General features: G+C 59.3%; 2 protein-coding genes across 3 annotated transcripts; both read left to right on the top strand.

Moving 5' to 3' along the window:
- Positions 1-743: 743 nt before the first annotated feature.
- Positions 744-4907, top strand: KRT19 (keratin 19). Its single transcript, XM_045526516.1, has 6 exons — positions 744-1312; positions 3200-3282; positions 3520-3676; positions 3984-4145; positions 4256-4381; positions 4525-4907. Exons 1-6 carry the CDS (start codon positions 872-874, stop codon positions 4777-4779), a joined length of 1224 nt encoding a protein of 407 aa, XP_045382472.1. The 5' UTR covers positions 744-871; the 3' UTR covers positions 4780-4907.
- A 1541-nt stretch (positions 4908-6448) lies between these two features.
- Positions 6449-13702, top strand: KRT15 (keratin 15). Of its 2 annotated transcripts, none has more exons than XM_045526511.1 (9): positions 6449-6521; positions 9253-9803; positions 10739-10821; positions 10943-11099; positions 11547-11708; positions 11798-11923; positions 12112-12332; positions 12837-12862; positions 13321-13702. In XM_045526511.1, the coding sequence occupies exons 2-9, from the start codon at positions 9321-9323 to the stop codon at positions 13413-13415; spliced, it is 1353 nt and encodes a 450-aa protein (XP_045382467.1). In that variant the 5' UTR covers positions 6449-6521; positions 9253-9320; the 3' UTR covers positions 13416-13702. The 2 variants fall into 2 exon arrangements, with proteins under 2 accessions (XP_045382467.1, XP_045382469.1); XM_045526513.1 differs by lacking the exon at positions 6449-6521 and adding an exon at positions 6646-6661.
- Positions 13703-14519: the final 817 nt, after the last annotated feature.

The following is a 14519-nucleotide window of genomic DNA, read 5'->3' as shown; positions in this document are numbered from 1 at the left end:
GGAAGGGAGGCGATTATCCTGGTGGGGGATGGGCTTTGAGAATTCCAGGGTCTGGGTCAGGCTTGAGCTGGGGGTTGTAAAGGTGCCAATCCAGCTGCCAGAACCACTCCCTGCAGCTGTTCCCCAGAGCCTATTGTCACCTGGGGCATTATATGGCCACTGCAGGGTGGGGCAGCTTTGTCTCTGACAGCTCAGAGCACCCTCCTCCGGAAACTGTGCCTTTGTCAGAGGGGACTATAGAGGAGTTAGGGTGTGGGTGGTCCCCCAAGGGAGTGGGTTCTGGAAGGTTGTAATTTCCAAGGGAGGGTAGGAATCTGGTGAATGCACCTGGGGGAGGGTGTTCATTATGATCACAAGAAAGGGGCTCCTAACATGACTCCAGAGAAGGTGCTCTGAGCCAGTAGTCACTTAGTGGATGTGTAGAGTGTAATCTCCGACTGCAATTCTGTGTGTAAAACTCTGGCTGCTTTCAAAGGGCGAGGGTCAGGATGTGGCTCCCAGGGACCGGGGTGTCTAAGTATGTGTATGGTGGGGCGAAGATCCAGAATGAGCGTCCCAGAGAGGGAGCACAGGGGAGTGCGAGTAGGAGCTTCTGAGTGGGCTGCAGTGGGGCAGCGCTGGACGGGCAGGGGCCTCTGGTCTCTGGGAGGGGACAGTTGGGGGCAGAGCCTCCAGGAATTGACCAATGGGGAGAGTGCCCATATTTGCACTCAGGAACCAGCGAATTCCTCGGGGCTCAGATACCCGCCCCTGACACCATTCCTCCCTTCCCCCCTCCGCCCCGGGCATAAAAGGCGCCAGGTGACGGCCTCGCCACTCCTCCTGAGATCGCAGCTCTTCTGGCCTGTGTCACTCTGTTCTCCTCTTTGCCATGACTTCATACAGCTATCGCCAGTCGTCGGCCACCTCGTCCTTCGGGGGCCTGGGCGGGGGCCTGGGCAGCGGCTCCGTGCGCTTTGGGGCGGGGGGCGCCTTCCGCGCGCCCAGCATCCACGGGGGATCCGGCGGCCGCGGCGTGTCCGTGTCCTCGGCCCGTTTCGTGTCTTCGTCCTCCTCGGGCTATGGCGGGGGCTACGGCGGCGGCTTTGCCGGTGCCCGGGGCGGGTCCGACGTGCTGTTGGCGGGCAACGAGAAGGCCACCATGCAGAACCTCAACGACCGCCTGGCCTCCTACCTGGACAAGGTGCGCGCCCTGGAGACGGCCAACGGCGAGCTGGAGGTGAAGATCCGCGACTGGTACCAGAAGCAGGGGCCCGGGCCCTCCCGCGACTACAGCCACTACTTCAAGACCATCGAGGACCTGCGGGAAAAGGTGGGCGGCTGCCCGGCCGCAGGAAGTGCACCTGCCGCGGCGGGGCGGGGCGGGGGCCGCGGGAACCTTCCCGGTGTGCCGGGCGAGGTCGGGGCCGGGGCGGTGGCGCTCGGGTCACCCCTTGGCGGGGGCGGAAGCCAGCCCGTTAGGACGGGGGAGGGCCCGCAGGGTGGGGCAGAGAGAAACGGGGCAGAGACGAGGGGCGGGACCGTGGGGCGAGAAGTGGCGGCGGCGGTGGGGGGGAGGGGGAGGGGAACGGGGTGGGACAGGTAAGTGGGCGGGGCCTCTAGAGGTGCGGGGATGGGGCGGGGTTGGGGGGCGGGGAAGAAGGAAGGGCTGGAGAAAAGGGGGACGAAGAGTGGGAGGAGATGGGACGCGGCTGTGGAGTGTCCAGCGGTCTCGGCCAGGGGCCGCGGCCGCAGCAGGGAGACGCAGGAGTTTGGCCTGGGAGGATCCGGTCCACCCCGCGCCGGACCTGGCCCCTGCGATCCCAGCGTGGGGCCCCCTGCATTCCTTCCCTCTGGCCGGGCTGGTCTGGCTTCCATCACGCTCAGGCTTTGGCCTCCTGCCACTCTTCTCCCGCCCAGGGGGCCACTCAGGAGCCCACCCAGGACTTAAGCGGCGTTCTAGGAAGAATGGGAGAGGGGGGCTGTGACCGCTGGGCTGGGTAGAGGAGGGACACTTGCACAGCCCTCTGCTGGGGAGGACCAGGTAGAGCGCAGCTCCCTGTGGGTGCAGGGTCAGGGACTGGAGACCCTGGGGGGTCTGAGCCACACACTCTTAGGGAGGCTCTGAGGGGCCTCCAGGGAAGAGCTTGGTCCTGAAGAAATGGATCAGAAACCAGTGGGACATGTAACAGCCCCACACGCTGGGTCTCCCAACACGCAGCCCCCCAAAACATTATCCACTGTCCAACGTGTGCCTGACATGGTGCGGGGTGCCGGGTGCTGGGTGCTGGGGGCGTAGACCGGACCCACAGGCACAGGGAGAGCTGGAGATGTCAACAGCCAACTGGAACGGTGCTTTGCACGCTTCTTAAATCCTGACCTGTAATGAGAAATACATTTTACTAGGGACCCTCACACATTCTCTCCATCTCTCTCTTTTTCTCGCCTGTGTGCACACACTGGTATAAAACAGAGAGAAAAGTTTCTTGAAACAATTCTTGCCCTACTGTGGGCGATGCCCTTGGATATTTTATATTCTGTTCTGTTTCAAATCACCATCTGGTGCCCCGAGTAATGAGTTAAGACCTGCTCTTTGGAAAACACTGACCCCAAGTTCCTGAATCAGCGGTGAGCTGGGTGACGTGAGTACGCCCCTCAGGTCAGAGAGACCTCAGGTTGGGGTGGACTTGGCCGAGGCGTCCTGAACTTGAGTTTCCACTGCTGTGAAATAGGAGTACCCACTCGCCCGGCAGTGAGGTTCCAGAGGCCGTAAAAGAATAGGTACAAAGTGCCTGGCACATAATAGATACTCAGTAAATGGGATTCTCTTTTCTGAAGGCAGAATGTGCTTTGAGTGGGGGTGTAGAGCAGCCGCGGGTCAGCCTTTCTCTGTGCTTCTCTTCGTTCCCCCACACTTCCCTGCATCTGGTCTGTAGATCCCCTCAGGCCATTTAGAGTTTCACTGGGCACAGGTCTCAGAGATTTCCTGCCCTCCTCCGCCCATGCCCCTGCGTCCCTGGCCCCAGTGTTTCCTCCTGGGCATGGCTGGATTCCAAGGCCTCCCAGAGAGCAGGCCCATGGGCAGCAGATGGGTGGCTGGGGCTTTGGTCTCCAGGGAGCGGGGGCATATTCGTTTGCTCTCGTCTCTCTTCTGGAAAGAAAGTGGGTGGGTAGTGTCTGTATGCTGAACTGGTGCCAAACTCCTGCCTCTGCCTTCCAGATTCTTGGTGCCACCATTGAGAACTCCAGGATTGTCCTGCAGATCGACAATGCCCGTCTGGCTGCAGATGACTTCCGAACCAAGTGAGGGTCTGCCCTGAGGGCTGCACAAGCCAGGGTGGGGGAGGGCGGAAATCCCAGGCCTTTGCAGTGCTCAGTGTAGGGGGTGGACTGGATTCTGTCCTCACCTACCCCAGCTGGCCTGAAGCAACTGAAGCAACCCACCCCCCACCACCATGGACTCTGAGCTCTGGGGAGATGGGGAAGTCTTCAGGGGTGCAGAGGAAACTCTGGCCTGACTGCAGCTATTTCCTCTGAAAGGTTTGAGACGGAGCAGGCCCTGCGTCTGAGCGTGGAGGCCGACATCAACGGCCTGCGCCGGGTGCTGGATGACCTGACCCTGTCCAGGACTGACCTGGAGGCGCAGATCGAGAACTTGAAGGAGGAGCTGGCCTACCTGAAGAAGAACCACGAGGAGGTGGGTTTCAAGCTGGGCTTTCCTTCCGTCCTTTCTCAGTTTCCTAGGGCTGAAGACACTCTTTTAATCTATATCCTCTGACCGTGGTCACACTTGTTGCACCCTCAGCATGGCCTGGGGTGTGGATCATGGCTCCCAGGATTCCAGCATGGGACAGTGGCGACCCAGTCCATCCCCCAGTGCTGGCTCCTAGGTCTGCACCTGCAAACCCACCCCGTTTGGCCTGGGGTGGTGGTGGGAGCGTGACCTGGTCCAGGCTCAGGAGGCTCTGGGCCCTGACATGCCCATCTCTGCTGTGTCTTTCCAGGAAATCAGCGTCCTGAGGGGCCAGGTGGGTGGTCAGGTCAATGTGGAAGTGGATTCTGCTCCGGGCATCGATCTTGCCAAGATCCTGAGTGACATGCGAAGCCAATATGACGTCTTGGCTGAACAGAACCGGAAGGATGTGGAAACCTGGTACATGAGCCAGGTACGCAGCGGGAATCAGGCACTCTTGGGCGGTGGCACGGAGAGAGGGTTGGATCCTCCCTACGCAAAGGTCTGCCCCAGTGCTCATTCCCTCCTCCTCTCTCATCCCAGATCGACGTACTGAACAAGGAGGTCACCAGCAACAAGGAGCAGCTCCAGATTAGCAAGTCTGAGGTCACTGACCTGCGGCGTACCCTGCAGGGTCTTGAGATTGAGCTGCAGTCCCAGCTCAGCATGGTATGTGCCCCCCAGCCCCTCCCCTGCCCCATGGGTTGCACCCTTGTGCCCTTGCAGCCTTGGGGAGGCTGGCTGGTGGCTGTGCCCATGCCCTGTCCAGGTACCAGGCTCCGCTGAGTCACCTCGCCTCTCCCTACCCTCAGAAAGCCGCCCTGGAAGGCACTGTGGCAGAGACAGAGGCCCGCTACGGAGCCCAGCTGGCGCAGATCCAGGGGCTGATCAGCGCTATCGAAGCCCAGCTGGCTGACGTGCGTGCCGACAGCGAGCGGCAGAACCAGGACTACCAGCGGCTCATGGACATCAAGTCGCGGCTGGAGCAGGAGATTGCCACCTACCGCAGCCTGCTTGAGGGCCAAGAGGCCCACTACAACGACCTGCCCACCTCCAAGGTCATCTAAGCAGGCCCCTGGGCTTCCACCCACCTGCAGAGGGATTCCCTGGGTAGGAGGCATGGGTAGGGAGGGACGCTTACCCCTGGCTCTTCCCCTGACCTGCCAATAAAATTTTATGGCCCCGGGGGACGAAGGATGGTTTGTTTGTTCATTCAGCCCATGGAGAGATGGGTCAGGCCCAGCCCGTGTTTAGGTTTTATTTGAACCAAAGTCCACCCTGTTCTAGGAGAGGGAACCGAGGGCACTCAGATACTTGGACTGGAATGGCAATTCCTGTTCCTTTTATAACAACCTTGTGAGATAAGCATTGCTTCCATTTTACAGAGAGGTAAACTAAGGCTCAGAGAGGTAAAGTGGTTTGTTTTATGTGTAACTGCTCCTACACATGGCAAAAGTGAAATTTGAAACTGTGGTTTTTGTTTCCAGATTTAGTTTTCTTTCCACTTTACTCCCATGGTTGTTGGAGTGTCTGTGTGAAATTAATGTTCACTGAACACCTACAATGTGCCATTGATCAAAACAACTCTAAGAGATAGTATGAGCTACATCTTATAGATCAGGAAATAGGCTCAGAGAGGTTAAGTAACTTGTCCAAGGCTGCACAGCAACTACATGGCAGAGCCAAGACTAGAATCTAAATTGCCTAATCCAGATGGCCTCTTAGAGTTGATACACATCTTGCTGGCATTCCAGCTGTGTTCCATATGATGGCTCAGGACTGGGATCCCCAGGGGCAGTTTCTTCTGACACGTTTCTCCACCTAACTGAAAGTGGGGTTTTGGGGTCAGGCATTCTACTTGGAGCAAGGCTGGCGAGGGTGTGTGTGTGTGCATGCACTAACACATTCGTCCATACTGGGGCAGCCCTCCCTAAGCCTCTTACGCCCACCAGCCCATACCTGGGCCCAGAGCCCGGAATGAGACCCAGTTGTGACCCAGACCTCCCACACGGACCCCCAGCCTGGCTCGCCTGGGGCCTACCCTGGGCCAGGAAATGAATAAAGTCTCAGCTTCCTGGCGGGGGCATGGCCTTGCTCCTGTGGTTCACAGCTCGGCTACTGAGAACTGAGGCCAATTCAAGGTGTGCCCCACAGCTCCGTGACAGCAGGCTGGCCCGGTGAGGGTCAGCATCCGTGCCCAGCACCCTGCTAAGGAGGCCCCTGACCCTGTCACAGCCACTGTCACCCTCAGGGAGGCGCTATTTCCTCTATTTTCCCGTGGGTCTCAGGTTGGTTAGCTTGCCTGCTGGTTATGAACACGTGACCCCAGAGCCCAGCTCTTCCCTCTCCCTGCTGCAGCCCTGGATGGAGGCCCCCGGCCCCCACCCTGGCCCCCACCAAATTCTCAGGGAGCCTTGGAGCCCGAGGCAGAGGCCTGGCTGTGCCCCCAGGCTGGGGCTGCCCAGAGATACCTGTCCCTGGCCAAGAAAGCTTCCCTTGTCACAGCTGAATGCTCCCCCTGCCTCGGAGGCCCCTGGAATGTGGCTGCGGGCTGGGTCTGGGCCCACAGGCGGGGCAGGTGACCCGATCTTGGCCTGGGTGTCAGGAATGAAACCGGCCTTTGTGTGTGCATGGTGGGGGAGGGGCCGGGGCGGGACACTCTTCTGCCTCAGTGTGGGAGCTGTGTCCCCGGAGACCTGGGATAGGAGAGAGGGGAGTGAGATCTTCCTGTCACTGCTGGTCATCAGGGCCACTGCAGTCTGGAAAGCATTTCCCGTCGGTCATCTCACGGTCATCTCACTCTGTCTCCGTGAGTCAGGCGGGGCTGGAGTTGTTTCCGTGTGTCCTGACTGGTAGACTGAGGCTGAGAGAGAGGAAGTGTCAGTCCCCAAAGCTGCACACCTAATGGAGGGGAAAGGAGGGATTCGAAGGGACATCTCCAGGCCGCAGGTGGTATCTCCTTGGGGAACAGGGAGGTGTGTGTGGGGCTCTCGGGTTTATGGAGACCTCCCTCCCCATGTGCCCTCAAATGCTCACTGGGGTCCCTGTTAATGGCCCCATTTTAAATCAGGAACCGGGCTCAGAGGGGCTGAGTCACACCCAGAGGTGGCATCCAGCCCAGGCTCTTTCCGCTGGGCTGGACTGCCCCCTCCCAAGGAGGGAGGCTCGCTCCAGAGACGGCCTGTCTGGCTGCAGTGGGCGAAGGTCGGAAACTGGGGCAGGGCCTGGGGCTGCAGCCTGGGCGCAGCTGGGTCCCACCCGGTGCTAATGAGGAGCCCCTGGGGCCGCCCAGATCTGAGCTCACAGTAGCTGTTTGGACTGAAACCAGGCAGTTGTGATGGGGGCAGCGAGGGGGCATCCGGGCCTGTGAGCACGGGGAACGCCACCTCGAGGGGCTGCTGGAGGCGGGTCAGGGTGCAGAAGGGAGGCTGGCTGGGGTCCAGCCGTCCTTACCTGTGGCTGGCGAGTAATTGTTCCTTGTTAATTGCTGGGGCCATAATGTCTGCAGAGGCTTAATGAGCTCTGGCTGATCTGAGTTTGATTATTTTTCTTTCGGAGGAAAAGACAATATCCTCCCACCGGTGAGACAATACCACACTGTCTGCGCCCAGCGCTTGGACGCCCGGCTCGCTGTGAGGCCTCACTGTGGGGGGACAACCCCAACCAAGGCCTGTGCTTCCCCTCCTACCACCCGAGCGCAGATGCAGGAATCTGGGGTCTGAAGGAGGGACCCTCTTTTCCTGTCCCCTGTTTTGTTGGGGGGGGTCCAAGGACCCAGTTGAGTCCTGGTGATGCCCCTTAGCAGCTGTGCCACCTTGTACAAATCGCCTCACCTCTCTGAGTCCCCGTTTCATTCCTTCTGAAACTTGGGTGGGGGTCACCCTCTGTGTCGTGAGGATTAGAGGAGGCGATGGGTGCAAAAGTGCTTCGTAGGTAGCGAAGTGTGCTGGGGAAGTAAAGGATGATTGTTATTCCAGCGAGTGTGAGAAGAAGCCGCATTGTCCCACGGGAGCTGGCGACAGAACAGCAGGGCTGCGAAGCCCAGGAGCATGTCAGGCTCACAGGGCATGGTGTGACGCCAAGGACAGAGTCCTCCTGGTGAGGGCTCTCAGGAGGCCCAGGTGCTGGACGTGTGGCCTCTCATCTGGCCCCTCAGAAGATGGGGGCTCTCTGGCCTCAGGGCTTCCCTGGAGCTGAGAGCTGAGAGTGCCCCTGGCTGCAAGGAACAGACTTAAAAAGTAAAATGTCTAAGATCTCACAGCATAATTGACAGAGCCAGGGTTTGAACCCAGGCCTGAGGGAGCCCAGAGTCCTGTCCACTTCACTGTGCCACAACCAGGAAGCTTCCTCCTGACTCTCCACCCCTGGGCTTTCTGTAAGCCCTGGAGGCAGGTCCAGAGGGCCGGGCCAGGCCTCTAAGTGTCACTGCCCGCAGGTATCAGATGTCCCTGGGGAGTGGGGCCCCTGAGCTAGGGGTAGAGGAAACGGCTCTTCTGAGTGTGCGACTCCCCTCTCTGGCCTCGGTACCTTCTGTGTGAAGTGGTGCCTTGGACTTCAAGGTCTCTGGTGTTTTCCAGCCTGGCCGCCAGGCCTCCCGTCTCCTCCCTTCCCGCAACGCTCGGCCCGCAGAGCCTTCTGGGTCAGCCCCTCCCCAGCCGTGTGGCACTTGACAGGACAAACGAGGGGTTAATCTGGCCCTGCTAAGCAGCGACTTGTCTCTCCCTGGAGAAGGAAGGGGCTGCCTGGAACCTGCCCCAGCCTTATCGGCAGAGGTTTGCCCCGACGTGTCCCAGGAGCAAGCAAGGGTTCAGCGACATGTGCAGTTGGCAGGTGGCAGGATCATCAATCAGCCCCTTGTCAGCGCTGAGCCTGCTGGGCTTTTGTGAGGGTGCCAGGGCCACGGGCTAGAGAAACAGGAGGGGGCTTTGGTGGTAGGGTGGAGCAGAGGTGAGAGGAGAGGCCAGCTGCGGCACCAGGGAAGGGACAGATGCTGGCACCTCTGGTCACCTTAGCTGGAACTTGACTCAAGACTCCCTCTCCTGTCCCCAGCCTGTCCCTGTGGGACCTGCATTCCAAGCCCTGCAGGCTCACACACAGGGTCTTTGAACTGGAGACACGAAGCAGTAATCGAGCCCGTGGGGCAAGGCTCCCAGACTGGGCGCAGGGGGAGGTCCGGCTGAGGGCACGGCTGTCGGGGGCTGTTCTAACTGTTCAGGCAGAGGCTTTGGTGGCCGTGCTAGAGTTTGCTCCCTGCTCCCTCTTTTCTCCTGGAGTGGAGAGCTGAACCTGTAATCCAAGTGTTAAAACTATGGCCCGGGGCAAAACACTGTTAATTCTGAATCATCTCTTTTGTTGCATTAAAAAAAAAAGAGAAGAAAAATTTCACAGGAGCCACCTCGAGGTGTGCAGGCAGCTGTGTTTGTCAGGAAGGTAGAGGAGTTGGCTTCGCTTTGTGGGAGGAGACAAGGTCCCACAGGCCCCTGTGGGGGGTATATAAGGAGCCCCAGCGAGGGGGTGACAGGCGCTGCGCTCTGTTTCAGCCCAGCCCGGCGCCTGCCTGCCAGCATCTCTCGTGCTTGCTGAGAACTCAGACACCGGCTACCTGGCCATGACCACCACATTTCTGCAAACTTCTTCCTCCACCTTTGGTGGGGGCTCTAACAGAGGGGGTTCCTTCCGGGCTGCGGGAGGCGGCTTTGGTGGCGGGAGCCTCTACGGGGGAGGTGGAAGCCGCAGTATCTCAGCTTCTTCTGCTAGGTTTGTCTCTTCAGGGTCAGGAGGGGGGTATGGGAGTGGCATGAGCTGTGGCTTTGGTGGAGGGGCTGGTAGTGGTTTTGGTGGAGGCTTCGGGGGTGGTGTTGGTGGGGGTTTTGGTGGTGGCGATGGCGGTCTCCTCTCTGGCAATGAGAAGGTCACCATGCAGAACCTCAACGACCGCCTGGCCTCCTACCTGGACAAGGTGCGCGCCCTGGAGGAGGCCAACACGGAGCTGGAGGTGAAGATCCGCGACTGGTACCAGAAGCAGGCCCCGAGCAGCCCCGAGCGCGACTACAGCCACTACTTCAAGACCATGGAAGAGCTCCGGGACAAGGTAAGTCCTCTGACATCGGAGACAGGGGAGCAGGTGGCTGGCGCCCTGCGCACATCTCTAATGGCAGTGCTACTGCTGACTCGAGGAAATCCTTTCCTGCCCAGGCAATGACTGTCTGGTGTGTAACCTCGGCAAACTTGGAATGCACCTGCTTTCCGGGTGCAGCTGTAGCGCACATCTGCTCAACTTGGCAGTGCTGGGGAGGGAGGGGTGTTGGGAATCTTAGGACCAACGGGGCACAGGTGGGGCACATGCAAAGAGCCACTCGCCCTCCTCACCCTGTGCACCCTGCAGGGCTCTGTGTAAAGTGCTCCTTTATCTCTCTGGCAAGAGCCCGACATGCCAGGACCTCTTGCCTTTCCCTGTGAGGGTGTCTTTAGTGCCAGAAGCACTGTCGGTACTTAGGAGGCCTGTGCGCTCATTACAGGTTCTGCCCCCCACTCACTCACCCTTTCCCTCCCCGGGACTGGGTTCCTCATCTGTAAAATGCCTTTTTAGCCGCCCTCCAGGTCCCCACTGGCTGGAACGTTCTGTAGATCCACAGCTGTGTCCGAGGTGTGCAGAAAGCAGTGGCTACGTAGTCTGGAGTAGGCGGCTGGTGGAGCATCCCCGAGGGGGCTATTGTCACAGCCGAATGTGCCCCGCCCCACGCTGGGGCAGCCAGTCCCCACAGGAGATTCCAGCCAGTGCTGCCTCCTTGGCCCTTCATGCCCTGGAGACAGGGAGGGCAACCCCTCAGGTGTCCCAGGGATGGTGGCACAGGGGCAGACCAAGTAATGGGCACGCCAGGTGAGGCTGGGCTCTGCCTGCCCTCGGGGCCCTACGGGCAGTGTCAGAGGGGAGACTGTGGGTTGGGGGCCGGCCTTGGGTGCAGAGCAGAGAGTGGCGGGGCAGAGGGAGGAGTCTTCCTGGCACCAACTCCCAGTCTCCTGCAGATCCTGGCGGCCACCATCGACAACTCCCGCGTCATCCTGGAGATTGACAACGCCAGGCTGGCTGCGGACGACTTCAGGCTCAAGTGCGTGCCCACCTCCCTCTCCCCTTCCTGTGCTGCCCCCTTCCCCTGGCTGTCCTCTCCCTGGGCTCAGGCAGCCCAGGCCCCTCACCCCCTTCGCTTTGGACTCCCTCTTTCTTCCCAGGTATGAGAACGAGCTGGCCCTGCGCCAGAGCGTGGAGGCCGACATCAACGGCCTGCGCCGCGTGCTGGACGAGCTGACCCTGGCAAGGACCGACCTGGAGATGCAGATCGAGAGCCTGAACGAGGAGCTGGCCTACATGAGGAAGAACCACGAGGAGGTGAGGGCGGGCAGGCACCGGGGCTGGTGGGAGGTCACGGGGCTGCTGGTGCCTCCTCATGGCTGACTAGGGGCTAGTAGTTCAGAAATGCACCGCCACAAAACAGGGGTCCCTGTGGAGAGGAAAGGACACTGTCCTCTAGAGGCAAGACCCACGGCCAGGCCAGGTGGTCAGTGTGAACCGCTGCCTTCCTCATTGGCTTGGCAAGCTCACGCCAGGGCCCTGCTGTCTCGGGTCCTCCCTTGGTAGGACCTGGAGCAGAGGAGAGGTCTGGAGCTGAGGCACCCATGTGATCAGAGCTTTCCATGTGAAATGGGGAACACAGCTTGGCTGGGGTGGCTGCCAAAGTCACAGTTGAATTAGGGACAGAGCCAGGATTCGCACGCGGGGCCCCACTCTGGGCTCTCTTCTGCCCTCCATCTCCAAACAGTTCCTCCCGCCCTGCAGGAGATGAAGGAGTTCAGCAGCCAGCTGGCCGGCCAGGTCAACGTGGAGATGGACGCAGCGCCAGGCGTGGACCTGACCCGAGCGCTGGCGGAGATGAGGGAGCAGTACGAGGCCATGGCGGAGAAGAACCGCCGGGAAGCTGAGGCCTGGTTCTTCAGCAAGGTTGTCCTGACCTCCCGCCCACCCCGCCCGCCCCACGCCCTGGGTCTCTGAGGAGGCCCCGGCTCATTACTCTTGTGTGGGACCTGCAGACCGAGGAGCTGAACAAGGAGGTGGCCTCCAACACGGAAATGATCCAGAGCAGCAAGACGGAGATCACAGACCTGAGACGCACCCTGCAGGGGCTGGAGATCGAGCTGCAGTCCCAGCTCAGCATGGTACGGCCCCCGCCCCCGCCCCAGCCCCACGGATGACAGATACTCCCACCTTCCGCGGCTGGTTACGCCTTGGAGTTCTCAAGCCCCCTTAGGGGTGGTTCCCTGAACTCCATTCAATCCCCCCGTCCCTATGGCCTCGGCGGGTTCCTCTCCAGCCCGATGTGTCTGTGGATCTGTCGTCCCACCAGAAATCGGGGCTGGAGAACTCGCTGGCGGAGACGGAGTGCCGCTATGCCACGCAGCTGCAGCAGATCCAGGGGCTCATCAGCGGCCTCGAGGCCCAGCTGAGCGAGCTGCGATGTGAGATGGAGGCTCAGAACCAGGAGTACAAGGTGCTGCTGGACATCAAGACGCGGCTGGAGCAGGAGATCGCCACCTACCGCAGCCTGCTGGAGGGCCAGGATGCCAAGTAGGCGCATGGGCACAGGGGGAGGGATGAGGACAGTCTGGGTGTGGCTGGGGCACAGGGTCAGCCTAAGGGGATTGCACGGTGTCCCCAAGTGGCTTCAAGGGATGATAAAAAGAGCACCGAGCAAGCAGTGAGGGTCTGGACTCTGTGCTCTCGTCTTTGGCTATTGCCTTGGGCAGGTCACTTCACCTGTCTGGTCCTGCTTTGCTTCTGTAAATGGTCGGGGTTGGGCCAGTAGCCTTTAAGATCTAATGCTCGTTCCAGTCTCTGCATGGAGTAGATGGTGTGTTCTTGTAGATCTGAATCTGTCTACTCGGGGGGAGCAGGCCTGGGTGGGTGTCAGGGTATCAGGGTGTCACAGCTTCCAGAGTGTTGGATTAGGGTTAGGGTGTGTGGGGGGTGGTGTTGGAGTGGGCAGGAGGGGCTGCTTCACTGTCCACACGAGCTCCTAGGGAGACCTGAGCTTTTGCCCTTTGCTAACATCTGCTTCCCCCTCTCTTTCAGGATGGCTGGCATTGGCATCCCAGCAGGTAGGACGGCTTCACTTTCCTGGTGTGGGGTGGTGGTGGGGAGCTGTTGAAGCTTCCCCTTGGAGATGGGGAAGGAGAAAGAGACCAATCTTCCGAGTGAGGCAGGGACACTCCCATTCCAGTCGATACCCCTTCCTCAGTGGGACCCTCTACTGGCCCCAGGTGGGGTTGGGATTGGAGATTTATTGAGACACTTCCGGGCTGAGCAGGCTTTGTGCAGGGCATGTCTCTCATGCACTTCTGGTAAGATGCCCACGGCTACTCCCTGTTGTCGCTCCCTGCCGGGCATGTCTGCCATGGCCACTGCCCATCTCTTTGATGAGTAATTCGACACGAGACCTCCTGGCAGCTCTTGAAGGACCGAGCAGTGGCCATTCTCAGGGATGCTGTCCAGTTCTCCCAGAGCCCAGCCAAGGTCCTGGTTCCCCCACTCTATAGCTTGCCCCTTTTCTCCACAGCTGCTCTGGGAAGTGGCGGTGGCAGCAGCAGTGGCAATTTGCACATCAAAATAGAGGAGTCTGTGGATGGAAAGAAGTTTTCTTCCCACCAGTGAGAAATCTAAGTGCCCAGTGCAGGGGAAACGTCCCCTGCCACCCCCACCCTCCCCAGGCTGAGTGGAGGCGGGGCCAGAGGGGCTGGACAAGGAGACTCCAGTTCCTGTCTTGAGGGAGAGACCAGCTGAAGAGGGTCCCTCCGGTCCCTCCCCCTTCTCGGTGGGGGCTTTGCATGCTCGCCCTTCCTCCCCTCTACCCCTCCCCAGCAGAAGCAGCTGAATTGTGTAACCAGTTCATTTGTGCAGTGTCTGTTCATGCAATAAAAAATTGCCTTTCCTCAAAAATATTTCCTGTTTCTTTGAAACATCCCTCCATTCCTTTTTGAGTGCTAAAACCTGCATCCCTACCTCAGGTCAGTGGTTGCGAGAGGCAGGGTGAGTCTTTGTTGTTTGTGCTACAGGAGATGGCTCAGCCAGGACCTGGGGAGGGAGGTCCTGGGTGGAGGTCATGGGACTGTCTTCAGCAGAGGTGGGATAGCAAAGATGGGATGATCAGGATCATCAATTGTAGTTGAACAGCAATTGCCTGACGCCGAGAACCCACTCTTTAAAAACTCTGTAGTTCTGCTTATTATTAGGACGATGGCATTTTTCAGACAGAAGTCTCCATCCTCCTCTTTTTCCAGCAAAGTGATAAACTTCACTTTTCTTTGCCTCAAAAAAAAAAAAAAAAAAAAAAAGGAATTGCCTTGTTTTTGCAAATATCTCTTGGTAGCATGTCTTGTTTTGCTTGATGGGGTCCAGGTTGGCCTCTGACCCCTGAGGGGGCCCAGGGTCCACGTGCTGACATGTCCTTCCACTTTGGCCTCTTCCCTGCATGGCCATAATTCATTCTTTGGGGTGCCCAGGGTGCCGGGGCCTGAAACACACCCAGTGCTGCTCAGGTGACTTGCTCTTCTGGCTGTCCCCAGGGGTGACTGGGGAAGTGGGAGTGGGGGATTCCCCAGAGCAGTTGGTGCACCCAGCACAGCACTCGATGTATCTAATGATTGTTTACTAAGTGACCCATTGCACTGATTGGATTGGTTCGACATGGCGTCAGGCACACTCACCATATGTCTCACTTAATCCTCACCACTGTAGGCGGTCAGGATTTATTACTCC

This window comes from Lemur catta, chromosome 15 (assembly GCF_020740605.2).
Source record: "Lemur catta isolate mLemCat1 chromosome 15, mLemCat1.pri, whole genome shotgun sequence".
NCBI lineage: Eukaryota > Metazoa > Chordata > Mammalia > Primates > Lemuridae > Lemur > Lemur catta.
This window is presented reverse-complemented; position numbering and strand designations above follow the sequence as displayed.

What these genes read in the sequence shown, in the direction of transcription:
- KRT15 (XM_045526511.1), top strand. Translation starts at nt 9,321, where the DNA reads ATGACCACCACATTTCTGCAAACTTCTTCCTCCACCTTTGGTGGGGGC. An exon ending in TGGAAGAGCTCCGGGACAAG is followed by an intron (nt 9,804 to 10,738) that starts GTAAGTCCTCTG and finishes AGTCTCCTGCAG; the next exon opens with ATCCTGGCGGCCACCATCGA. An exon ending in TGAGGAAGAACCACGAGGAG is followed by an intron (nt 11,100 to 11,546) that starts GTGAGGGCGGGC and finishes CCCGCCCTGCAG; the next exon opens with GAGATGAAGGAGTTCAGCAG.
- KRT19 (XM_045526516.1), top strand. Translation starts at nt 872, where the DNA reads ATGACTTCATACAGCTATCGCCAGTCGTCGGCCACCTCGTCCTTCGGG. An exon ending in TGAAGAAGAACCACGAGGAG is followed by an intron (nt 3,677 to 3,983) that starts GTGGGTTTCAAG and finishes GTGTCTTTCCAG; the next exon opens with GAAATCAGCGTCCTGAGGGG. An exon ending in TGCAGTCCCAGCTCAGCATG is followed by an intron (nt 4,382 to 4,524) that starts GTATGTGCCCCC and finishes CCCTACCCTCAG; the next exon opens with AAAGCCGCCCTGGAAGGCAC.